Source organism: Perna viridis, chromosome 2 (genome assembly GCF_037379345.1).
Source record: "Perna viridis isolate PV_CMFRI_1.1 ecotype Kerala chromosome 2, ASM3737934v1, whole genome shotgun sequence".
Taxonomy (NCBI): Eukaryota; Metazoa; Mollusca; class Bivalvia; order Mytilida; family Mytilidae; genus Perna; species Perna viridis.
The window spans coordinates 13,522,238-13,549,398 of NC_142446.1; the positions used below are offsets into that span (position 1 = coordinate 13,522,238).

The window sequence follows — 27,161 nt, forward strand, 5'->3', positions numbered from 1 at the left end:
AGTTTGTTTGTTGTATGTTGATGATTATTTTCTGAGTGGTGTAGCCATACTGTATATAAAATGTGTTTGTTTTCAGAGTGGACCTCGGAAAAACCAACTGGACTCTGTAAATGAAGGAGCATTACTAAATATGGACGTTATGTTCTGGATGGGTATCTGGTGGCCAGTTGGTGATTCTGATATTAACACTATCATGACATTCTTTGTATTATCATGACCTTCTTATTTTTATGCAGGGATTAGCTTCATGTATATTGATTACCACTTATTAAAATAGAATTTCCTTTTTATGTTTTCAGTAAAATTGGATATAAAATACATCCTGTGTCTTTTTTATGGACAGTGTACTAAAAGCAAGGTTTACTGAAAACTTGCAATCACTCCCTCACTATATAGAACAACAAAAACAAATATCAAGCAAGCAAAAATACAGTAGGTCACATTTTGATAAAACTGAGATGAATAATTTCAGCTATCTAAACTCAGAAAAAAAATGGAAAGAATATTCAACTTATACAAATAAGATCATAAATGTATTTATTGTTTGCCCCTTAATAAATACTATGGACTCAAACCCTGTTAACTTTTCTTTAAAAATCTGAAACCACTGAGTACATCCTTAAAGTATCACCCCCCCAAAATTTTTATCAGTTATGCTATACATGCATTACCCTTGGCCATCAATGATGCTTTTTAGCTCACCTGGCCATAGGCTATTACCATTGCTTGGCTTACATTGTATTGCTTGTAAATATTTTTCATCTCATCTGAAACTACAGGACAGAATTCAATGATCATTGTCTTCTTGCCTTCTGTTAACTTATATTCATTCATGACATGTAAATGATCAAGTTTGAATTTTGTCAGGTCTGTTGACTTTTTTTTTAGTTGATTCCCTTGGAAATTAATTCAAAAACTTTGTTTCCCTCCTTATTTTTTTGTCTTGCTTGCAGATATTTGATATCTGATACATTGTTTTACCCACATTTTACCATGACAAGTTACAGATCAAGTTTAAATTTTGTTCAGTCTGTTAATTTTTTGCTGAGTTAAATGCCTTGGAATTAGAACTCAGATTCCACACTTTTGCTGGTCGTACTTGCAGATGTACATTTAATATTTGGTGCATTGCTTTACCATGACAAGTTACAAACAGGATCCAGTTCTGTTCCGGTCTGCTGATTTTTTATGAGTGATGAATCTTGGGTTTTGAAAATCAATACAGACTCAGTTTTCCACACTTTTCTTGTTAACAAACTATGCATGAAATTTGCATTCTGTCCTCTTGAACAGATTTTTCTTCTGTAGGGGAATTCCTTTTGCAATTCAATACTCTCAGAATGCTTGTAAACATGGGATACCTCAAAAAGCAGAAAGACACTGTCATTAGCCGAAAGACACTCAGTTTTTTTAATTGTGGTATTTAGACCAAGAAAATAATTATAAATGGCCAAAATTAAGTGTATTAATAACCTGAATTTTTTCGAAATGTATTTAACCTCAAAGAATCTTATTTTAATTGTGCTAGAATGAACCTGGTGACATTACTGTATGCGACAATATGGCAACCATGAGTGTGCATAAGGTAGATCACTGTTTATTATTTTCATTTCATTCTGTGATAATCTTTCAAAGAATTTTTATAGATTACATCTGCCATGTCATTTTACAGCTTGCAACATAAAGTGCATTTATTTTTCATTGTATATTATGTCATTAATAATTTTTTCTATCATATTGAATAAAGCCGTTTGTATATTTATAATCAATTGTACATGAAAAGATATTCTTATATTTGTAAATTAATAAACATAGGCATATTTTAATTTCCCAAATTTTTAAACTATTTAGATATCCAGCACAAGACAAGGGCATATCTTCATAGTCCGCGAAAAATCATATTTCTCTGTCAAATTTTTTACCTATAGCTCACGGTTTTATGACATTCATCATTCCATCGGTGGAAGTAATCACATGTTTATCTGGAGGTACATAGCTCTTAAATCATTTGAACAGACGATATTGACCTCTTGACACCAAAGAACCCTTCAAGTCCTTGAATTGTGCATCCATGATTTCCTTAATTGTTGTAATCAAGTCTAATAATGGTTTGGATTCCCAGTTGATGGATGCTTTAAAGATGTGGTTCACTGATTCACTGTTGTTATTGGTCCAACTTTTATCGAAGAAACCTGGTGGTGTTGGTGCAACCCACTATTCTTTAATTGTACTTTTAACACCTGTTGTAAAATAGCGGTGGAAAGAGGGGCAAAGTTCTTTGGTCTTGTCCTCGATTTGCTCACACTGTACATGAAAACAAATTTCGTTGTCAGAGTGGATAAGGCCAGTCTCACCAAAAATGCTGTAATTTTGTTCGTGGGTGATTGAAGAAGTTGCTGAAACTGTCGAAATCACTATTGTTGTGGATGTCAATTGGTCCAAGAAAAATTGGTTGTTCTTTTTTTTGAATGAATAATAGCCTATTATTAATCATTTTTAATATTTTAAAGAATTTCTTTGATATATTAATTAAAATAATTTTCCTTTGAAAACAAATCTAGAGTATCAATCAGGGTATTAGCATAACTGATCGCTTTGTTGACTATACAATATTTTGTGTCCAGTAGCTTGTACAATTAGTAAAACATTGTAAAATGTAATACATTTCCTAAATATTGGCAAAAAATTCAAAAACAGTCTAATATTAGGTGTATTTCTGCTTTTTTTACGTGTCTTTCTGCTTTTTGAGGTACCGGGGTTTACTGTTTAGTAACCAAATTCAACAAACATCTAATAAAACTATGAGAGTTACAAAAACATAACTACCGTATCTTTTTTAGTTTCTATTGTGTTAAGGTTTTTGCTAAGAAAGATTTTTTGGTGATTTATATGACCAAAATATTATGGTATGTCATTGTTGTCATCTTCTATAGTCATTTTGTTTTCAGATAATATTTTGGTATGAGTGTATGGAACCATTTGAAATTCCATACCAAAAAGAAGAAAGCTTTGAAGTTATTTTGAAGGTTGTGTCATTAACTTTTAGGAAGAAGGGGCTGTATTCTGGTTCAGAATCAGTATTCTGGTTTTTGTACAATAACTGGAGTTCTAAGGTATCAATCTCAATGAAATTGTACCACAAGATTCCTTTTAACATAAGAAGGTTTGATTGATAATTATCAGAGACATAGCTGCCTTTATGCAAATAGTCCTTTGCTTGTGGATTGTGTGAAAAAAAAACACTATTACCGGTATTTTAAGCCTGACTTCATCATGACTTCTCTAAAATAGTGAATTAACTGATTGAAAGTAGCAAGTTTTTCAATTCAAGTTTCAATTAGATTTCTTATAGTAGTTAAAATCGTATGTATAAACATTACATAAGCATTTAAGTGTACATTTTAGCTTGTTGCTTTTGTTGATAAAATACCTGATTAAGTTTAAAATAATCTCTGTTAACCAGGTTTTCCATTATTTGAATTTACCCGCTTTTCAGTTAAAGGGAGATAATACTAAGTCCAAAGTTCACCTTTGACAGAGAGTCCCAGGGATTTGATTAATAACAGGTAAGTTTTTACACAAAAAGTTCCTCACAATGGTTTTTATCTTTTAATGTTAGATATTAAATGCTTTAAAATCTCCTTTTGTTGATTAGTACTTTTTCTGTGTATATGTTGTATTAAAGTCAAATATACTTAGTACTTTTGTATATATTATATGGTTGTTTTTCTTTTCTGGTCAAGAAACAAATTGTGTAGATTCAAATAGCATTAATTCTATTCATTCTATTGTCATTTGAATTATGTTGTAATATGACAAATTTCAGATTCTTAAGATTAAATTCCTTAGTGACTCTGCTATTCATATGTACAGTTTTATGCTCTCAAGTTAGTTTTTATTGATTTCTTGATGTGGAGGGTATGTTTAAAAGAACAGTTGGTAGTCTATTTATAGAAACTGAGGCAAAGTATGAAAGTGTTAAACATTTGTTTCTCTTCATTACTTTTAGAATCAGGATTGTATGAAAGAATTTCTTATTCAAGTTTCCATTTTTCATTGGCATGAGACATTTTTAAAATGATCTTTTTCAATACAGTTCTCACTACTAATTTGATCTATAAATAGCATTCTGGTTGTTTGAATTGACCTTCATTTAGTGTTTGTTTCATATATAAAATATTCATTGAATGATGCTTAACATTTTTGAATGATTGATAAATAGCAGGCTGTAAACAAAAAAACTGTGCTATGTAACAAACTTGTGATAAGATCTACATGGTTTAATCAGAGAAAAGAATGGCATCCAGTGTACATACAGTGCTTCGACCCAGTAGATTATTTTGGAATTTGATCCGAGTGAATAGGACACCAGACCATAATGGCAAAGTATTGTTTGGCTTTAGAAATTGTAGATACATCCACAAGAGTGTTGTACCTGACTTGGAATTACCAAATATTTCTCTAACAGATTTTTTGTTTCCAAAATTTGAGAAATTTGGCAACTCCACTGCATTGGTATGTTAATATTATATTTGTCATAATCAATCAAATTTTATTAACACTATAACAAAAAAGTTGAAAATAATAGCACTTTCTGTATTCTCTTTTTGACTTCTTTTGACTCCCTTTTCAATATCAGCTTTGCTGTCTTTAGTGTCTTAAAGCACTTAACTGAACTCTTGTCTTCAATTTGTTAAGTTGCTATATACCTGTCTTATGATGGACTTATTCTGGTGTAGTACTGTTCACAAGGACAAAAAAGTCAATGGGCCGTCTTTTAAGACAGAGCATATTACTGGTTTCCATCTGTTGTTCACACTTAGCACAATAACTCAAAAATGCTGCCACAAATTTTTTTGAAACTTTGGTGAATTGTTTCTTTTTATTGATTTTTATTAATTTAAGATTTTCCATTTAGATTTAGCTTTATTTATTTATTTGGTTTTCTGTTTCCAGACTGAAACTCAAAAACCCCAGCAGTAATTTCAATGATATTTTGGTGACTTGTTTATTTATACTAATGAAAGCTCCTTTTCAATTTTTGAACATTTGAGATTTTATGATTTAGAATTATGGGACTTAATTCATAGAAAAGGAGAAAATTTGGCAGTTTTCAAAATATAGCTCAATAGTAGTTATAACTATTTAAATGAAACTTTGGTGAATTGTTTTGTTTGATTGATGTGAGCTTCAGTTTTTGTTTTTTAAGTTTCTCAATTTTCATTTTTGAGTCATGGGACTTTATTCATAAAAAACAGGGGTTTTCACATTTGTTCAGTAACCCGAAAATGCTTCAAGCAATTTTGACAAAACATTGTGAAATAGTTAATTTCTTTCTGTATAAGCTCCCTTTTGATTTTTATATATTTTGGATTTTACGTTTTTGAGTTATGGGACTTAATTCATACAAATATGGGGCAATATCTCTTTTTTTTGGACTTCTAACTCAAAAACACTTCCACCAAATGCCTTGACACTGAATTATTTATTTCTTTTGATCTAGGCTTTTGATTATTATTCATCATACACTACAGAAACAAATTCTGGGATTTATAAGAAGCACTTTGACTGTCTGTCTGTTCATTTACTTATTAAAGTCTTATTATTCAAGTATTTAAATTATTTGTCTGCTTCCATTCTGGTCAAAATATTATACTGTGTTAAACATTTAATCACAATCAAAATTAATAGCTGTATCAAGCTTGAGTTTTGTTCCAATATTTGCCCTCTTTGTTTGGGGTTCAACTTCTTTGGGCATATTTAGCTGCTCTCCTTTGAAACTTTTTTTCACTGCTTTCCCCTTTATTCTGTAATGTGAATTTTTTTTTAATTGTGATTTCAATGACATTGCAGTTTTTTTATAACCCTGTTATTTGCAAATTGATAGAAAGTAATTTAAAACTTACCATATTTATATTCATAAACATTGTTTGTGAAAAATGATTAAGCATTGAATGGGAATCTGAATGCATTTTTAGGTTGATTATGTTTCTCAAAAATCCTACACATATACTGAAATAGTGGAAAATTGTATGAAAGTAGCAAGTGCCTTAACTAGGCTTGGATATGGGAAGGGAGATGTATTGGCCGTTTATTCAACTAACTGCCCTGAGTTTACATTTGGGATGTTAGGTGCAGCAGCTGCAGGCATTATTGTAACAACTATGAATCCAGCTTACACATCAGGCAAGTACCTTACTGACAGAAGCTTAACCATCTATAAAGAGAGTATTACTTTCAAAAGAAACTTTTTAAAATAAAGTAAATGCTTACAGGGACAAAAAATCCAAATTTTACAAATTGTTAGGTCAAGCTTAGTTAATCTAAATAAGACTGATACCATGTAATGACATTTAAAGTATAATTTTAGGGGAATTAGCTAGACATCTTCAGCACTCTGGAGCCTCAAGTATATTTACAATAGGTCCACTACTTGCTAATGTTAAAGATGCATTGGAGACTGATGACGCTTTAAAGAGAGCCATTAAGGTATATTATTAAACTGTACTCCGGATAACAAAATTTTATTTCACTTTTTGAACTCGTAAAAAAAGAATTAAAAACATTTTGCCCTCGTTTGGGAGAAATTTCACCTCTGTGATTAATGTATCTGTCTTTCCACAACAGAAATTTTGTCAAAATGGGAGATGTCTTAATGAGAAATGTCTCATAGAACATTTTAGTTCTTTTTTCAAGTTTGATGTAAGAACAGAAAAAAAAACTTATCAATGAAGATTATTCCATTTTATAATTTAATTTATATCCACTTGTGAAGATATTCTAATGTGTCCTATGTGTTAACATATTAATTATAATCTTACATGTACCTTAATAACAATAATAATGATATATTTTGTTTAAGTGTCACATACCTGTCTACATAGAATAAAACACATTAGTTACAATCATTAAAATAAGTAGATAAAATAGGACAAACACCCAGCCATACATGGCTTATGAAACACTGTAAACTTCATAGAAATAGAACTTTGTAATGTTTAATTAATGTAACTAATATCTGAATATATTATCTTGTATAAAGAACAATAAATACTATTAACTGTTAAGCATGTTTAAATTTTATTGATTTTTTTTTAAAGAACGATTAAGTATGTAACATTAAGAAAAAAACAAAAAAACAAGACAGGTTTATACAAGTATAAATATAGTTATCTAATAGATATCCTATCAAACAGTTGGCATTTTATTTGAATTGTCACTCCACATTTCTTTAAACCATGATTGCTTGTCATAAAATCTATTTTACATTTCAATTTTCTGAAAAATAGTTCTTTACAGTCTGTAGTGAGCCTCCTATGTTAAAAGTATGTAAGGACTTAGTCACATTAAAGTTCAATGACTTGACCATTGATGTACAGTATCTTACAGGTCTATGTTGATTGAGTCCCCATATCGCTGAACCATATAACACTATCCGTTGATCCAAACTTTCTTACAGTTTTGTAAACACTGGATAAGACAAAAAAAAAAAAAAGAGATGTAAGATTTAGAAGTCACACAACACTCAGCCTGAAGATTTTGAAATTTATTTTACTGTTTAACACCAACTTACATGTTCAGAAAACCTTATACCAAATAATCAATTTTTTCTATAAATCACAGACTGATTACAATAACTAAAGCAAAAATTAATGGATTTTTAGTATTATACATGGTGCCAAAGAAAGACTTGGATTGATTTTTGGAGTTGTGACTTGAGCTGTTTCACAATAGGGGCTAAAAATGGACCAGAAACAATCATTTTCTTTTAAGAGCCTAAAAGGAGCAACTTTGCTTCTGGTTAATTTTTTAGCATGTGTTAAACATTGAATCATTAGTCAAATTCAGATTGAATAACTGCCCAGTGTTCAGGATTCAACTTCTGCAGTTATATTAAGATGCTCCCTATGTAGCATTTATTTGAAATACGTTGTGTCCTGTACAATTAGAGTAGTTACAATGAATTTTATTTGTGTCCTTGCTCAAATGTTAATTGATAATTGTAAATGTATTAAGGATTTATTATCAATGATATTTGTTTACATTTATCAGGATGTCATTGTAATTGGCACAGCAGACGGTTATAGACCATTTTCATCTTTACTAGAGGATGATGGGAAGGCTTTTCCAGAAAATGTACATATTGATCCTAAAGAGGACGTAGTAGTAATGCCATATTCAAGTGGGACAACAGGTCTTCCTAAAGGTGTTATGCTGACTCACAGCAATATTGTGTCCAATCTACTGCAGTTTAGGTAAAGACCTTCCAATATTATGGTATTGCTGTGTAAGTCCATGTCCTAAAGTTAAAGATGTGCTGTTCTTTTCTAGCATTTCAAACCCATGCTTTAATATGAAATGATATAACTGTAACTCTTGTCTGTAGCATTTCAATCCCATGCCTTAATATGAAATGATATAACTGTAACTCTTGTCCGTAGCATTTCAATCCCATGCCTTAATATGAAATGATATAATTTATCTCTTGTCTGTAGCATTTCAATCCAATGCCTTAATATGAAATGATATAACTGTAACTCTTGTCTGTAGCATTTCAATCCCATGCCTTAATATGTAATGATACAACTGTAACTTGTCTGTAGCATTTCGATCCCATGCCTTAATATGAAATGATATAGCTGTAACTCTTGTCTGTAGCATTTCAATCCCATGCCTTAATATGAAATGATATAACTGTAACTCTTGTCTGTAGCATTTCAGTCCCATGTCTTAATATGAAATGATATAATTTATCTCTTGTCTGTAGCATTTCAATCCCATGCCTTAATATGAAATGATATAACTGTAACTCTTGTCTGTGGCATTTCAATCCCATGCCTTAATACGAAATGATATAACTGTAACTCTTGTCTGTAGCATTTCAATCCAATGACTTAATACGAAATCATATAACTGTAACTCTTGTCTGTAGCATTTCAATCCCATGCCTTAATATGAAATGATATAATTTATCTCTTGTCTGTAGCATTTCAATCCAATGCCTTAATATGAAATGATATAACTGTAACTCTTGTCTGTAGCATTTCAATCCCATGCCTTAATATGTAATGATACAACTGTAACTTGTCTGTAGCATTTCAATCCCATGCCTTAATATGAAATGATATAACTGTAACTCTTGTCTGTAGCATTTCAATCCCATGCCTTAATATGAAATGATATAACTGTAACTCTTGTCTGTAGCATTTCAATCCCATGCCTTAATATGAAATGATATAATTTATCTCTTGTCTGTAGCATTTCAATCCCATGCCTTAATATGAAATGATATAACTGTAACTCTTGTCTGTAGCATTTCAATCCCATGCCTTAATATGAAATGATATAATTTATCTATTGTCTGTAGCATTTCAATCCCATGCCTTAATATGAAATGATATAACTGTAACTCTTGTCTGTAGCATTTCAATCCCATTCCTTAATATGAAATCATATAGCTGTAACTCTTGTCTGTAGCATTTCAATCCCATGCCTTAATATGAAATGATATAATTTATCTCTTGTCTGTAGCATTTCAATCCCATGCCTTAATATGAAATGATATAACTGTAACTCTTGTCTGTAGCATTTCAGTCCCATGTCTTAATATGAAATGATATAATTTATCTCTTGTCTGTAGCATTTCAATCCCATGCCTTAATATGAAATGATATAACTGTAACTCTTGTCTGTAGCATTTCAATCCAATGACTTAATACGAAATCATATAACTGTAACTCTTGTCTGTAGCATTTCAATCCCATGCCTTAATATGAAATGATATAATTTATCTCTTGTCTGTAGCATTTCAATCCAATGCCTTAATATGAAATGATATAACTGTAACTCTTGTCTGTAGCATTTCAATCCCATGCCTTAATATGTAATGATACAACTGTAACTTGTCTGTAGCATTTCAATCCCATGCCTTAATATGAAATGATATAACTGTAACTCTTGTCTGTAGCATTTCAATCCCATGCCTTAATATGAAATGATATAACTGTAACTCTTGTCTGTAGCATTTCAATCCCATGCCTTAATATGAAATGATATAATTTATCTCTTGTCTGTAGCATTTCAATCCCATGCCTTAATATGAAATGATATAACTGTAAATCTTGTCTATAGCATTTCAATCCCATGCCTTAATATGAAATGATATAATTTATCTATTGTCTGTAGCATTTCAATCCCATGCCTTAATATGAAATGATATAACTGTAACTCTTGTCTGTAGCATTTCAATCCCATGTCTTAACATGAAATGATATAATTTTTCTCTTGTCTGTAGCATTTCAATCCCATGCCTTAATATGAAATGATATAATTTATCTCTTGTCTGTAGCATTTCAATCCCATGCCTTAATATGAAATGATATAGCTGTAACTCTTGTCTGTAGCATTTCAATCCCATGCCTTAATATGAAATGATATAATTTATCTATTGTCTGTAGCATTTCAATCCCATGCCTTAATATGTAGTGATATAACTGTAACTCTTGTCTGTAGCATTTCAATCCCATGTCTTAACATGAAATGATATAATTTTTCTCTTGTCTGTAGCATTTCAATCCAATGCCTTAATATGAAATGATATAACTGTAACTCTTGTCTGTAGCATTTCAATCCCATGCCTTAATATGTAATGATACAACTGTAACTTGTCTGTAGCATTTCAATCCCATGCCTTAATATGAAATGATATAATTTATCTATTGTCTGTAGCATTTCAATCCCATGCCTTAATATGTAGTGATATAACTGTAACTCTTGTCCGTAGCATTTCAATCCCATGCCTTAATATGTAGTGATATAACTGTAACTCTTGTCTGTAGCATTTCAATCCCATGCCTTAATATGTAGTGATATAACTGTAACTCTTGTCTGTAGCATTTCAATCCAATGCCTTAATATGAAATGATATAACTGTAACTCTTGTCTGTAGCATTTCAATCCAATGCCTTAATATGAAATGATATAACTGTAACTCTTGTCTGTAGCATTTCAATCCCATGCCTTAATATGAAATGATATAATTTATCTCTTGTCTGTAGCATTTCAATCCCATGCCTTAATATGAAATGATATAACTGTAACTCTTGTCTGTAGCATTTCAATCCCATGCCTTAATATGTAGTGATATAACTGTAACTCTTGTCTGTAGCATTTCAATCCCATGCCTTAATATGTAGTGATATAACTGTAACTCTTGTCTGTAGCATTTCAATCCCATGCCTTAATATGAAATGATATAACTGTAACTCTTGTCTGTAGCATTTCAATCCCATGCCTTAATATGAAATGATATAACTGTAACTCTTGTCTGTAGCATTTCAATCCCATGCCTTAATATGAAATGATATAATTTATCTCTTGTCTGTAGCATTTCAATCCCATGCCTTAATATGTAGTGATATAACTGTAACTCTTGTCTGCTTATAATTATATTATGTTTTGATAATGATTGTTTGTAGTTGATATTATTATTAACTTTTTTGCAGGCCTCTTATTCGTGTAACAGAAGATGACAACTGTTTAGGTGTTCTACCATTCTATCATATCTATGGTATGTCACCAGTCATGATGGGAGTTTTACAGGATGGAGGAAAACTTGTCACTTTACCTAAGTTTGACCCAGAAATCTTTCTTAAAGCTCTTCAAACTTACAAGGTTAGCTGCAACAACTCTTTTTTAATTAAGTACAGTGTAGATAACTTAATACGGGTAAAACTGGCAAATTGATAATTTCATCCTACAAGGCCAATACAGATTGTTTCTGCATTGGCCAGGGTTATTGACATATTGGAGTACCTCTAGACTTAACATCAAACTTCTGATAACTCTAGAGAATTCCACAAGGTGTTGTTGCAGAAGTAAACACACGATGAAAGCTACATTTTTGTACACAACTTTCAAGAAGAACTGTTTGAATATGTAGGTTTAGAACATAAGTAGATGAAATTTGGAGAAGTCAAACAAAGTAAAAGAAAAGGACAGCAAAAAACTTTGCATCCATGCATGATGTTACGACACAAATGATTGACCTTTCATTTCACCCTTTATGAACTGCATGTAAGTGTGAGTTTGGAGGTCATAAAAGACTTCATGACACTAGATCTAATGGGTCCTTACTCTCAAGTCAAGCATAAGTATAAGGTAAGTCATGTCGAGGCAATCTTATAAAGTGTACATTATTTTATTTCAAAATGACTACTAAAAGCAGTTTAGGCTATTTAAAATAATAGTTAAAACCTATATTACTGGTAATTACTAAAGGTATTATTATGTAGTGATGTTCATAAGGGCCAAGTTATATGTCCTCATATTGGTCCTTGGCGTTGCCTCAGGCCAATATGTCAAGCCTTGGACCTGTAACTAAGCCAATATGTCATGCCTTGGACCTATAACTAAGCCAATATGTCATGCCTTGGACCTATAACTAAGCCAATATGTCATGCCTTGGACCTATAACTAAGCCAGTATGAAAATCACTGTGTAAGAATACCTTAATATGCAAGTATTTTTTTTATTTTACTAAAAGGATAAATACACACATATCTGCAATGTATTTTTTATACCCGATATTTCTCAGAAATATCCTGTGTATTTCAATGAATTTTGTATGTTATTTATATTTCTAGTAGGCTGAAAATTATTTAGCTTACCTTGTCAGGGTTGTTGGGCCAACACATAAAAATGGGTCTGTCACTCGAAAATTGTCATTTTTGTCCATTTCTGGTCATTATTTGCTACATGTGGGGTTCAACGGGAACAAATTAGGAACCAAAGCACATTCATCCTGCAGCCTATACGCCATGAAGACTAAATAAAGTGTGTTACAGTCACGAGTGGGGGGTCAGGAGTCTCCTGAAGGGTCACTCGTGTGAAAAAATGAGGATTTTTTCCAATTTTTGGCCTCTGTTTGGCCTAAAACCGGAAGTAATCAATGCAAGGGGTTGACATCAAAACGGTGGGGACAGAAATCATTCTTATTTTGTTTCCAGGCGAAATAGAGTACTACAGATTAATTCTGTTTTGGCGAGGGTCCAAGAAATTAACCTTACCTCCCAAAAAAATCTCATTTTTTTCAACAGCGGAAACTCGTGACCTGTTCTTTTAGCTTTCAAGTCATTAATTATTAACAAACTCTATATCAGATAGCCTCATTTTAAAGCACAGTCACGCTGCTTGCAGATGGACACAAATTGCGCTTTCCTAAACTAAGATTTACACTGCCAGAACCAATAAAGCGGAACCAGGTCCAATCCTGAACAGGTCTGGGTGTAGCACGACAAGGGTTAATGCATGTAATAAATTTTGAATATACAGTGCTCTGTGCATGTTCAAAAAGTGGGGAAAAATAGGAGAGAACTGCTTGAGGAGTTGTTGTTTATGACTGATTTATTGTTGGTATTTTGTACACAGGTAACACAAGCCCATCTGGTTCCACCCATCATATTGTTTTTGGCCAAGCACCCTGTTGTCAGTAAATTTGATTTATCCAGTATAACCAAGCTGATTAGTGGAGCTGCTCCATTAGGAGATCAATTAACAGAAGAAATTATGCAAAGATTAAATGCTCCTGTCTGTCAAGGTTTGTGTATTAAGTTTACATGTACACTACAATATTATGTTATTTCCTTATATCCATGGACACATGTGAAAAGTTGTATATTAGTTTAAGATATTAATGGAGGTAAAATGCCACTTTGAGAAAGTTGGTACATGTATCCATTTTTTCATACTTTCAGGCCAAGATTTTTTTCTTTGGTTTTTTTATATGTTTTTCCTATCTGGAAATTTTTACTCTAAACTTTTGATGAATTTTTTGATGGATCAACTATATTTTTTTGTATATTATAACCATCCATTCTTAAATCAAAATAAGAAAATCATGACTTTCAAAATCTCCAACTCACGGTCAGTGATGCTGGATGGACAAGCACTGCCTCAGGCATTTACATACCTCATCAGTACAGTATGAGTAGATGGTGGTGCCACTACTGAAATTAATCAACAGATGCCAAAGGCAAAAGCTGTATTGATTAACTTGCAGAATGTCTTGATATCTGGCCAGTATACTATGTGTACCAAATTAAAGCTATACAATGTATCTACCCTGTTGTTTGGTGCAGAAAGATGAAGAATAAATGAAGCTCTCCATCTTTCATACAAAGAGCCTCAGAGGCTTTTTAGGCCTAACAAGATCTCTGCCTATGACCTGTTCAATAGAAGTAATCAGGAAGACATAACAACATGATCAGATTGAGAAGGTGGAGATGGGTTGGGCATGCCTTGAGAAAAAAAGCACCACGACCCCAAAAGGAAAACAGGAACAAGTATCATTTAATGTCCCATTAGATGCCCTATTTTTCTTTCACACATATGTGTTTAGAAATACTAAATACTTCATTGGCACAAACTCATCATTAATAAATGGTTAATGCCTAATACAGACAGTTGTTACCTGTTTATACATTATTCAATTAATATTGTAATTGACACATTATTAATGATTTGTATGTATAACTATATCGGATTCTTCCTAGAAGTCTTGTATCTCCAAGATGTGAGATATGTGAGATAGGCTGCATACCATAATTATAAAATCATATCATTTTCATTGTTTTTAGATGACATTGAGGCGTGATGAGTTTGCTGTCATTTTTTTAAGCATGTTATTGACCATTAAAACATTGAAATGCTCTCAAGATAGTTGTGTAATGCACACAAACAAATATTACCAGGGATTTAGAAGGGAAGTACTAGTAGGTTGAACAAGTCATGAAAATTGAATATTTCAAATTATCAACACTCCTTATTTTATTTCCACTCACTCATGGTCTTCTTTGAAATAATTTTGAAATTAGATTACTCATGTTGATGTTATGGGATATTTTTACAAATGGTGAAATTGATAAATCTATGTGAAAAAACTAATATTGATATATTTATAGGTTATGGTTTGACAGAAACAAGTCCAGTAGTTCATGTTGATTCTGTTCCTCCTACAAACGGATCAATTGGAAAACTAGTACCAAACACATTGTGTAAAGTAAGGTTAAACACTCAAAAATGTATTTCCTACCTGCCTAACCAAAATGGAAGTAAAGGTGTACACACAATGTCTATCTTTTAATCCGCTTTTCATTTAACAGCCAAAACATGAAAAGTGTCATTTTCTGACACCTTATGCAAATGAGCTTACCATAACTAGCAATAGTTTGAGATTGCTTCATACTGTCTGACTAAGTTCTGTTATGTATGGACAAAGATGTCAAAGTGTAAGTTATTGATCAAAAGCACCAAAAAAACTTAAATAAATACTTAATCAGTTTGTGAGGGCAATTCCAATAAAATGTTTCTAAAGAGGGGGAATACCACAATTCATAAGAGATACACCATCATTTTTGCAATGTATTAAGTTGTGTAAAATATCAGAAATACCCCCAACAAATGTTGAAATAACTGCCTTTTTACGGACAAACTTTACCATTCATGAGCCTGTAGTTTTCAGTATTATAGTAGTATATGAATTGCTTCAAAGGGACCACTATATTGTCTTAGCAATAGATTCAGATTGGTCACTGTAGACTTTTTCACATATCAACAGTATGAGGTTAGGATGACTAGGTAATGGATTTAATTGAGTAACATGCATATATTGTGAATTGTTTAAACTTCACATATCTGTTGAAAATATATTTAAAGCATAAAAATAGCCTGTGCATATACAAGAACTAATACCTATTTTTTTTAAAAAGAGATATCAAAGTAAAAGTCCATTGATTTTTTGGTTGAAATGGGTGTAAAAGTGTGTTGTCATGATATGTATGTTATCTATGGTATTTAGGTTATGTTTGTTTGTATATAGATTGTGTGTCCCCAGACAGAGACAGAACTAGATCAAGTAGGTGAAGTGGGAGAAATTTGTATCAAAGGTCCTCAGGTGATGAAAGGTTATTTACATAATCAGAAAGCCACTGATGATATTATCAAAGATGGCTGGCTACATACAGGTAAATGCACTTAAAAAAGATACAGATAAATTACAAATGTATGAAGTTATCAGGTATGAAAGTCCATTGTTTTAATATGACTGATAAAATATTGTTATTATTATTGTTACCAATAGATCTGTGTGAATATTGAGGTTGTGGCTCCATGAGTTTAGGAATAAGGGACAATCTTTTTGATGAAACTTTGTACCAATTGCTTATATTTGTCAAATTTTAATGTAGCATGGTTTGAAAATGTTTCAACTAGACCTGAGTAAAAGGTAAATGTCAACATATTCCTTCTAATTATCTCACAGGGAGATCGACAAATATATTTTGTTGTTCATTTTTATTGGTTTTAAAACTGTTTGTGGAGTGTTCTTTTATTGGATGAAAGTTAACAACTGTTTATAATTTTTACACTATTATTTATTTATCATTCTGGGATATGAGTAAACAACTGCACTGAATGGAATCTAATGAAACTTTCACATAACCTTTATTACATATTACTTTTGTGGATTTTGATCTGAATTCATTTGGAAGTTTGACATAGTAAAACATGGACTTTGTTCCTTATGAATATAAGGACATGGGGGACCCATCTCTCATCATTTACTCCTCATACTCCACCAAATGGAATTTAATGAAAATTTCACAGAATATTTACTACATCTTCTCATTGTCTACCTCTCATTTTGAATTTTAAATTTAAATCAATTAGGAGGTCAAAAGGTGCATGTTATGAAACGGAAAAGTGGGGGTATCAAATTAGTGAGCACTGCAATTGCCATCACTTGGCTTCTGTTGTTCCTTACAATGTCCTGCACAAAAATAACTTTTGGATTTTTTATTTGTTGAAAAACATGGCCTCCATTACTAAAAATAGAACATAGGGGTCAGACAGAAGTTTTTCACATATATCTTCAAAACTGTTAGGTATAGCCAAATTCTGACATGTGATAAAAGTATTCACCATGAGGAGATCTATTTGTGGTCAAATATTGTGTTAATTTTTTAAGCCACGTTGGAGTTATTGCCTTTTTTCTACATTTATTTGCTATTTTTAATGTTATTTCTTTCAAAGATCTTCTTCTCTGACAACTTGACCAATTAGAACCAAACTTGGTATGAATATTTCTTAGGGTGTTCTGCATAGAATTGATGTAAGGATTTTTGATCCATTGAAAAACATGACAAGTTACTAAAAATAGAACATAGGGGTCAAACAGAAGTTTTTCTCGCATAACTCCAAAACCTTCAGGTTTAGCCAAATTCAAAAACAGGTAGGCATGTTAATCTTGATGAGATCTATCAGTGTTCAATGTTGGAGTTATTGCCCTTTATCAACATCTTTTCACTGTATTTTATGCTGTTTCTTTCAATTATTTTCTCCCCTGGCAATTCAGTCCAACTAGAACTAAACTTGGTTTGAATTTTTCTTATGGTGTTCTACATAGAACTGTTTTGGGGATTTTTTATTCGTCAAGAAACATGGCCTCCATTACTTTAAATTGAAAAAAGGGTCAGACAGAAGTTTTTCGCATGTATCTCCAAAACCTTAAGGTGAAGCCAAATTCTAATATGGGATTAATGTGTTCAGCCTGATAAGATCTATCTGTAGTCAAATTTTCGTGTTAATTTTTTAAGCCATGTTGGAGTTACTGCCATTTCATTTTTTTTTTACATTTTTTCCGCTATTTTTAATATTGTTTCTTTCAGAAATTTTCTCCTCTGAATAGAACCAATTTTGGTATGAATGTTCCTTGGGGTGTTCTGCATAGAACTGGTATGGGGATATTTGATCTGTCGGAAAACATGGCCATGTTTACTAAAAATAGAATATACGGGTCAGACAGAAGCTTTTCGCATATATATCTCCAATACTGTTATGCTTAGCCTAATTCTGACTAAGTCAAATGTTCATCATGAGGAGATCTATCTGTGATGAAATTTAAATGTAAATCTGTTTAGTCATGTTGGAGTAATTATCCTTCTACAACATCTTTTGGCTATTTTGAATGTTATTTCTTTAAAAAAAAATATCCTCAGAAACTACTGGACAGAATTTAATGAAAATTTGTATGATTGTTATTTAGATATGAGCATTAAGAATTCTTATCCAAGAAAAACATGGCTATTTTTATAAAAAAGACAGTTGTTTATCGATCCAGGTGAGTGATTCAGGTTCTTTATAGCCTCTAGTTCCTGTTTCCTTTTTATATGTTTTACCCAAATTTTTCTTACAGGAGATATTGGCTATGTGAAAGAAAATGGTAGTTTTGTGATCACTGACAGACTCAAAGAGCTGATTAAGTATAAAGGTTTTCAGGTAATTGCGTTAAAACCGGAAAAGGAATTTAACTAGAATAGCTCACAAAAGTGTAACCCTGCCTTTAACTCAGATGAATTGTGGGCACACAATTTTAATGTGCAACTCCTCCTAAATTGATCAGGTAATTTTTATGAAACTTTCAGGGATTTGTAACAGGATTATATATCATTCCACACCTGCTGTTATTATTTGAGATTTGAGTGAAATTAGGGTGTACATTAACATAACATGCCACTATCTCTGATTGAAGGTAGGGGATACCAATTCCTCCTTTATCACTCTATAATTTTTTGTGAAACTTTCTAGGAATGATTATCAGGTAATGCCATTTATAACTTCCATTTATTTCAGTGAGGGATTCTTTATCTGGCAAACATGTGTATGAAGTTATTGTGTATTTTAGTTTAAACAGTTTATCTTTTTGTCTTGTTTGGTTTTGTTTGTTTTGTTTGTTTGTTTTGTTTTTTTTTGTTTGGGGGGGGATGTATATATGAATCATCCGGACTGTCTGTCTTACCACATTTCTTGTAAGGGCAACTCTTCCTACACTCCTCAAGGAAGTTGACTGAAAATTTTTATGAAGGTTTGGTATCAAATGTAAATCTTGCATGAAGAAATATAGTTATTATCAGAGGACAGACAGAGAACAAATGAGATAATCCAACCATAAGATTTTACATTTACATGTAACTCCTTTTGAAGGGGTGTTACTATACGACTGTCTTTTTAGACATGATGTAGTATGGTATACTGGTGTCCCTCCATCTGTCATTCTCATTTTAGTTTATGAGTTACCGACTTAGTTTTTTTTTAAAATGTAGTTATGTTCTGTATCTGGACTATAAATTAAAAAAAAAAAAACTTTGCACCAATTGCCTGGAGCTTGTAGGTTTAAACTGGTCTGGAGCTGGCATGTCAGTTAACTGCTAATAGTCCTTTGTTTGTTTATTTGTGTAAAGTATGGTCAATTTCTTTATTTCTGTTTTAACAAGGGACTTGGACCTTTTTGAACTAATTTTTAGGTATGTTTAATTGTATAATATTTTTTCCACTGTGGCCAGATTTAAAAGGGGGAGGGTTGTGATCACTCCAAAGTACTTTTAAGTTTAACCCAGATGCATTTTTGGCCTGTCCCTTGAAATGAAATTTCTGACCACTGTATGTATTGTCTTGTTTTCACTTTCAGTTTACTTTTATGTTGCTAGAGTATATGGTGGCAACTATTTTGCTGTACCTGTGTATAATGTTTGCTTTGAGGCCAGCTGCAGCATGCCCTGTGGTGTGAGAGTTCCCACATCATTCACTGAAGACCCATGGGTGGCATTTAGCCGACATTTTTCATCCTGATCAGGTTGTTGTCTCTTTGACATATCTGCTATATTCATTCTCATTATATTTTTCTTTTGTCTGTATAATAACTCGTTTGTAAAAGTGAATGGATCTCATATATCTTTTACTACAAGGTGCCATGCCACAAAAGGAAAGGATTGCTTTTTGGGGTTGTAACTTGAGCCAAGTAAGAACAGTAATAATAAGAGGCCAGAAAGGGGACATAAGCAAGTATTTTTTTCTGATTTCGGGACGATAACTTGAGTGAAAGGTTAGGAAATGCTTTGAAATAGTGTCACAAGGTGCCATATCCCCACAGGAAGTTTGGGGTTGATTTTTTAGGTTTTGACTGGAGCCATTTAGGAAAAGCAGCCAAAAAGTGACCACTTCAGTGTTGGTCAATTTTTTATCTTGTGTCAAATATCTTAAAGTAATCAAAATTCCAAGCTGTGTCAAGTTTGAATGGTGTGTCCATAATTGCCCCAACTGTTCATGGTTTGGCTTCTTTGGTCATATCAAGCTGCTCCCTGCAAGCATTTTATTTTATATATTTTGGAATACACATGTATACATTTTTGAGTTATGGGACTTCATTCATACAAAAATGGGCCAATTTCCTGTTTTCTATCCCATGAATGCTTCCACTCAATGCCATGACATAGTGAAGTATTTGATCCCTCTGATTTTATGCTTTTGATTTTTATTTATCATACCCTCCAGAAACAAAATGTTGGGATCTATAGAAATCACGTCTGTTTGTCCACAAAATTACATAATATTTCATGAATCTTATTGCAGGTATTCAAGTTCTAGTCAAAATCTTATCCAGTGTCAAACACTTCATTACAATCAACATTTGGTCCCATATCAAGATGGAATTTTGTGTCCAAATTTGCCCCATCTATTATGAAATGGTGTTAGCCCTGTGTATTTAGCTGCATCCCACTAAGCATTTTATGCTCTTTGTAAGGTTGCTTTTGCATAAGTTTTTTGGTTTACTAGCCTATTAAAATTTAGGATTAAATGGATATTCCAGGAAGTATATTATATGTGTGTATAGGGGTTCATGAGGGAATACCATAATGAGATATGCTTACAGTAATTCTAGTTTTTTTACAGAATCAATCCTGGATTACTTTATGAGGTCTTAAAATTGACAATTTTCTGTTTTTCCAGACATTACTAAAAAATATGATAAACAATTTTAATATGAAAGCTGTAAGGGCTAAAACTGCTGCAATTTGATGAAAACATTATCATTATTTCTTAAAGGAATTTATCTTTCTTATTGGTCCTTGTAAACCATATTATGCCCAAGTGAGCAATTTATGCTCTTTGTATACTCATTGTACACTCTTGCAGGTAGCTCCTGCTGAGTTAGAAGATTTACTTTTTCATCACCCCGAGGTACAGGATGCTGCTGTTATTGGTATGCCAGATGATGAAGCAGGAGAAGTCCCTAGAGCATATATTGTTAAAAAAGCTGACTCAAGTTTAACTGCTGCTGATATAACACATTATGTTGAAGGTAGGAATTTAATATTGCCATATAGCAACACCTTCAATCTATGTGGCAGGTAGGAATTTGATATTGCCATATTGCAACACCTTCAATCCAAACAATAGTTCTTATTGTGCTCTCCCCATTAGGCCTCTGTATGTCTTCTTTCGTTTTCACCTTAAGTATATTTTTATGTAACTTCGGTATATAGGGCAACTCTTTCGCTGTACCTGTGTATAATGATGTTTGGGGGCCAGCAGCAGCCTGCCTTGTGGTGTGAGGGTTTCCTTGTCATCCATTGAAGACCAATGGGAGGCCTTGGGCTGACATTTTCATACTGGTGGGGTCATTGTCTCTTTGACATATTCACCATATCTATTATCGTTATATTAAGGGGTGGCAAGAGAATTTGGGTCCTTCTTGAAAACACATTTCACTTAGTTCTTAAATGTGTTTCTTGTGAAGTAAAACATAAGTTCAAATAAATCATACAGTTGTACTGAAGGTAACATGAAATGATAGAATTATGAAGAAATTAGCTTTATCTTTTGAAGAATAAACAGTAATAAAATCAAGGTTTTATTTCAGAAAATGTGTCACACTTCAAGAAACTGAGAGGTGGAGTCCAATTTGTTGATGCAATTCCAAAAGCTCCAAGTGGAAAGATATTAAGAAGAGTCCTGCGAGAATCCCTTGTTCAAGACTAAGAACTGTAGAATTTTATAGCTGTATTATAGATATGACCATTGATGTTTTACCTTGTAGACTATATGGCAGCATTATATATTGTATGTTATAAATTCTGTACATTTCATTTACAAATGGAGATATTTTACCAAAGAATTCTTAAACTGGTGTTTTTTTTGGGGGTAAATGATAAAGCTGATGGGGTTTTTGTGTTATATAAAAGTTTGTTTTATATATTTATACTTTTAATAACTAGACAGTTGAGACAGCAGTGCCTTAGTTACTGAAAACCTTCATTTTATTTATTTTTTCCTTCTTTTATGCTTTTAGACATGTTATGTGATTCCTTGTGGCATTAATTTCTACGTAGATTTTTATTATTATAAATGTAGAGGTTTTTCAGCTCAACTGGCCCTAAGGGCCAAGTGAGCTATTGTCAACACTTGACATCCATCGTCATCATGAACAACTTTTCAAAATTATTCTTCTCTGAAACAACTAGGCCAAATTTCAACCAAACTAGGTATGAATGTTCCTTTGGGTATTTTGTGTAGAACTAATGTGGAATTTTTTATCCTTTGAAAAACATGGCCACGTTTACTTAAAATAGAACGTAGAGGTCAGACAGAAATTTTTTGCATATATCTCCAAAACTGTTAGGTTTAGCCAAATTCCGGCTAAGGTCAAAATTCGCATGATGAGATCTATCTGTGGTGAAATTTTAATGTAAATCTGTTTAGGTATGTTGGAGGTATTGCCCTTCTTTGACATATTTTTGCTATTTCTAATGTTATTACTTATAAAAAAAATTATCCTCAGAAACTAGAGGACAGAAAACTAATGAAAATTGATATGATTGTTCCTTAGGTACGAGTGATAACTTTTATCCAAGAAAAAACATGGCTGCTTTTACAAACAAAGCTGTTGATTATCGATCTAGTGAGCAATTCAGGCTCTTTAGAGCCACTAGTTTATTCCAAGATATGTTTAGAAGTTTTACCTCCATGTTTCACTGTTTAGTAAAAATTCTTATGAAATACAATGAAAGATATTTATATTAACTTTTCTAGCTCACCTCGCTGAAGGCCATGTGAGCTATTGCCATCACTTGGCGTCCACTGTCGTCTGTCATCATCGTTAACAATTGTACAAAACTCTTCTCCACAGAAACAACTTGATTAATTAGAACCAAACTAGGTATGAATGTTCCCGTCGAAAAACGGCTTCTGTTACTAAAAATAGAAGATGGGGGTCAGATAGTAGTTTTTTGCATATATCTCCAAAACAGTTAGGGTAAGCTAAATTCTTTCAATAGCTGAAATGATCCTTACTATTAGGACTTCAAAAGTCTTCAGGGATAGCAGGGATACAAGTTGTCAGATGACTCCTTGTAAGATTTATTGGCCTTGAAAGGGGGAAAATGACATTTTTGGGGTTTTTTTTTTTACAGTTTTCAGTCAATATCTTGAAAAACTATGATAGATTAAAAAAAACTTTCAATTGTTGTAATGATACTTATGATAAGTCCTACCAAAGACTTCTCGAATCAAAATTGTTGGACAACTTGTTAAATTTATAGCCTCTGAAACACAAAATTCAACAAGGTGAGCGATTCAGGCTCCTGGGAGCCTCTTGTTATTAATGGATATTGTTTTAAATGTTTAACATTGTAAACAATATATGTGAACCACTATGCACACATCCCTAACAAAAACAAAACAACAAATAAGCAGTTGAATAATCATCTTAAAATGTACTAAAAAGAATATAAAAATCATGCTTAAAGGTAAATATGTTCTTCAGAGGTTTTTTATTTGGAAAATGAAGGCATGTAGAAAAATTCAGACTCAATCGTCCTCACATGAATAAGTGGATTTAGCCTTTTCTATAAATTGGCTAAAGGGTTATATTAGTTACACCATTTTCTGGCCCAGTTATGTAGTAAAAATTTAACTTACCCACTGAATAGACTTTTTGCCGTAAGATGACTAAATCAGGACAAAAAGAATTAATGGCTGGTACTACATTTACATGTCAAAATGACAAATAAAGTATCATTTCATGCAACGTCCAATAATTTCTTATGAAATTAAGTTTTCAGTCTAGACATATTGACCACATGCTTTGACAAACTAAATAATTTGTCAAAAGTTGCCTTTACACAATAGATAATAATGACTTGGATATTTAAGTTGTCGTCCCATGTGGCCAATATTTCCTTCAATGGAAAATGTAATGAAATCAAGCATTTTTTTCACCATTTTGGCAGAATTTACACATTTTTTGCTCATTTGTGTACTTAAGGTTTCTATCTCTTACGTAAAAATAATAAAAAAAGTCTACTTATATTTTATGCAACATCAGTGTTTTTTTTTTTTTTTACCCACATTTACCGTAATTTGCTGTTAGATTTTCCTTAAGTATTATTTTTTATATTTTTTTATTAATATACTGCAATCTAAAAAAATGGCAATCTTCATTCTTTACATGCATTATTTTGTGTTAACTGGTTCATACCAAAAATAAACAAGATATGACATTTTATTTTAATATTATACAACATGTATTTCTTTAAAGTATTTAATTATTTTAGATAGGACTGTAAATATAAATGTAATACATGTACTATATAATTGGCACATTTTCCCTTGGAATGAAATTTCAGGATCATATATCTTGATTTGACTGTGCATGTTAACAAAGAGTTAGATGAATTGAAGGTGTATCATTATGCTTGGTTTTGTAGTTAATTTGCTTGTTTTAGTCTTATGCAGTCAGTTCAAAATGTTGATAAATTGCCTCAATAATGCTTTATGTGAAAAATGTAGTTGTTTGTGACATGTTCATACATTTTAAGATTATTATACCCTGCAAACCAAATTTGGGGTAATAAAGATAAGATATTTTCCCCGAAATCTTATCACAGTAAAATAAGGTTGATATAATAGGAGCTGCTTTGAATTTTAAATTTACCAGTCTTCAGTATTAAATATTTTTTATATTTTGGATATCTCCTTTGAAAACCTTTGAGTTACGGGTGAACTAAGTGATAGCTTATTCAATGTATGCCATTAATTACTTGAGCAGAATGATTTTTATCATCGTATACATAAACAATGCAAAGTACATGTTATGAATGAACAATGTGTATTATTATATATCTTCTGTTGAACAATAAAGATTAAAGTATTCTTGTATTTTTATAATTATATTGATACAGTCAAGTGCCACCAAAATTCACCTAGTTATATTCATATGTTGTGCAAGTTTTTTGAAGTGTAGTTCTTGTGTAAATGTAAGCAAATCAGGCGTGGTACTTGTTTAATTCAGTAAATTTATCCATAGCGGGAGATGCGGTTTTAGAGATCATGTGATAGGACATCCATAGTGGGAGATGCTGTTTTAGAGATCATGTGATAGGACATTTATAGTGGGAAATGCTGTTTTAGAGATCACATGATAGGACATCCATAGTGGAAGATGCTGTTTTAGAGATGTGGTAGGACATCCATAGTAGATGTTGCTGTATAGAAAATGACGAAGATATCTTCCCATTAACTCCAATATCTTAACAGGTTTGGTTTTATTAGTAGATCAATTTCTAACAACTCAAAGAATGAAAATAAAGTTCATTTAAGATATTGAGAGGTGTTCTAGTCATATCCTGGGGTATCCTAGTCATATCCAGGGGTGTTCTAGTCATATCCTGGGGGTATTCTAGTCTTATACACAGGTGTTATTGCACCAATATTTCAATTTCTAACTTATTTAATTTCTAAAACAATCAAATAATATAAAATAACTTCAATTTAATATCACAACATTGCACCAATACTTAAACATAAAAAGTATAATCAATGTATCACATAAAAACATTGCAATCATCCATCACTTCAAAGAAGTCAGAAGCAGGAAAGAACAAATTTAAAAGAAGCTCAATTGCCTTGGTGGTCTAGCCATAGCAAAATGATATACTGCACGAGTACAATACATGATAGATTATACAAAAGACCTAATGAATTGGTAGTTATTGCTTTTCCTCTCACTTATGGGCAAACATCACACTGAACCACAAATCAGAGGTAGAATCATGTTGGTAGTGGGAGATGTGGCAGAAATGGTTTGTCACTTCCACAAATAAAAATCTGGCTCAGCAAACTTCTGTACAAATATGAACTAGGTACAATGGGTTGCAGTGAGGAAAATGGTCCTAGATGTGGATAGTATCAGGTTGACTTTTAAAGATCCCTAAAGCTCAACATAAACTAAGACTTCTTTGAGGCAGTGCTATAGCACTATAATTTTGGACTTACTTTAGAGAGGTAATTTTTAAGATTTTTTTTATTATGGTCTAAATCATGTTTTTGTTAAGAATAAACCACAAATTTAGTGTAAGACTTATCAATTATCAATTAATACATACATCTAGTATATATATATATTGATTATTCATGTCCAAAGACTGGAAATTCAAATATGCACATTACATACACTTAAATGACTTGAGTGAACATGTAATTAAATACAAAAGCAGCAACTTAATTCAGAGCATATAATTACCATAATGTGGAGACAATAAACATGGGTTCAATACAGATATCATTAAAGTAGAATCAGTCAAAAAAGAAAAATAACAGATAGACTTACTACAAGTCTCTCTGTAATATATATTTTATTTGATTAAATATCATTACTATCAAATATTCATTCACTATCCAACTGCTGTACAGATATTTGATAGTACATGTAATGATATTTAATTAAATAAAATATATATTACAGAGAGACTTGTAGCAAGTCTAAATAACAGATAATATACTGAGGAAATTTTTACCTGCATGGACAATGAATCTAAAAATAACAAATTTTTTTTGTCGTTTCTACAGATTGATTTATATGCCTCACAGAATGCAAAAAATTCAAGGACCTTAAATACAGTATGATTACTTATATCTTAAAGAATCAAATGTCATTCCATCAAGGAAATAATTGCCACAATAAACTTTGGAGACATTTACCACTTACAAGACTCCTGAACTTATTATACTACTATCCCATTGTTCTACTATACTGTTCATGTACAGTTTAAAGTCTTGGTCAGCATGATGATGATATTTCACACAAGTTAAATGTTATCATGTAGATTTGACCACTTCATAGCCGTACACAGATACATAATATAAGGCAGTTTCTAATTTATGTTGTGTCATCTTTTAAATCTCTTTCCAGACTGTAAAAAAAAGTATTATAATTAAATATAGAAATAATGATAACTACAATTACTGTGAGCAAAAAGATACCCCAGCAC

The 27,161-nt window shown here is 31.9% G+C and overlaps 2 protein-coding genes across 6 annotated transcripts in view; one reads left to right on the forward strand and one right to left on the reverse strand.

Moving 5' to 3' along the window:
* Positions 1-470: 470 nt before the first annotated feature.
* Positions 471-25,044, forward strand: LOC148623716 (putative 4-coumarate--CoA ligase 1). Of its 5 annotated transcripts, XM_088565765.1 has the most exons (13): positions 471-3,113; positions 3,497-3,566; positions 4,289-4,515; positions 5,979-6,186; positions 6,371-6,489; positions 8,053-8,255; positions 11,505-11,673; positions 13,429-13,597; positions 14,961-15,058; positions 15,878-16,022; positions 18,251-18,333; positions 21,028-21,193; positions 21,755-25,044. In XM_088565765.1, exons 3-13 carry the CDS (start codon positions 4,297-4,299, stop codon positions 21,871-21,873), a joined length of 1,698 nt encoding a protein of 565 aa, XP_088421891.1. In that variant the 5' UTR covers positions 471-3,113; positions 3,497-3,566; positions 4,289-4,296; the 3' UTR covers positions 21,874-25,044. The 5 variants fall into 5 exon arrangements, with proteins under 5 accessions (XP_088421891.1, XP_088421890.1, XP_088421895.1 ...); XM_088565764.1 differs by having other exon boundaries at positions 471-3,566; XM_088565766.1 differs by lacking the exons at positions 471-3,113; positions 3,497-3,566 and adding an exon at positions 3,642-3,967.
* A 598-nt stretch (positions 25,045-25,642) lies between these two features.
* Positions 25,643-27,161, reverse strand: part of LOC148623717 (protein phosphatase 1 regulatory subunit 21-like) — a 35,948-nt gene continuing 34,429 nt past the window's right edge. Inside the window, exon 21 of the mRNA XM_088565762.1 lies at positions 25,643-27,083. Coding sequence (XP_088421888.1) covers positions 27,060-27,083 — 24 coding nt within the window. The 3' untranslated portion in view covers positions 25,643-27,059. The remainder of the gene's footprint in view (positions 27,084-27,161) is intronic.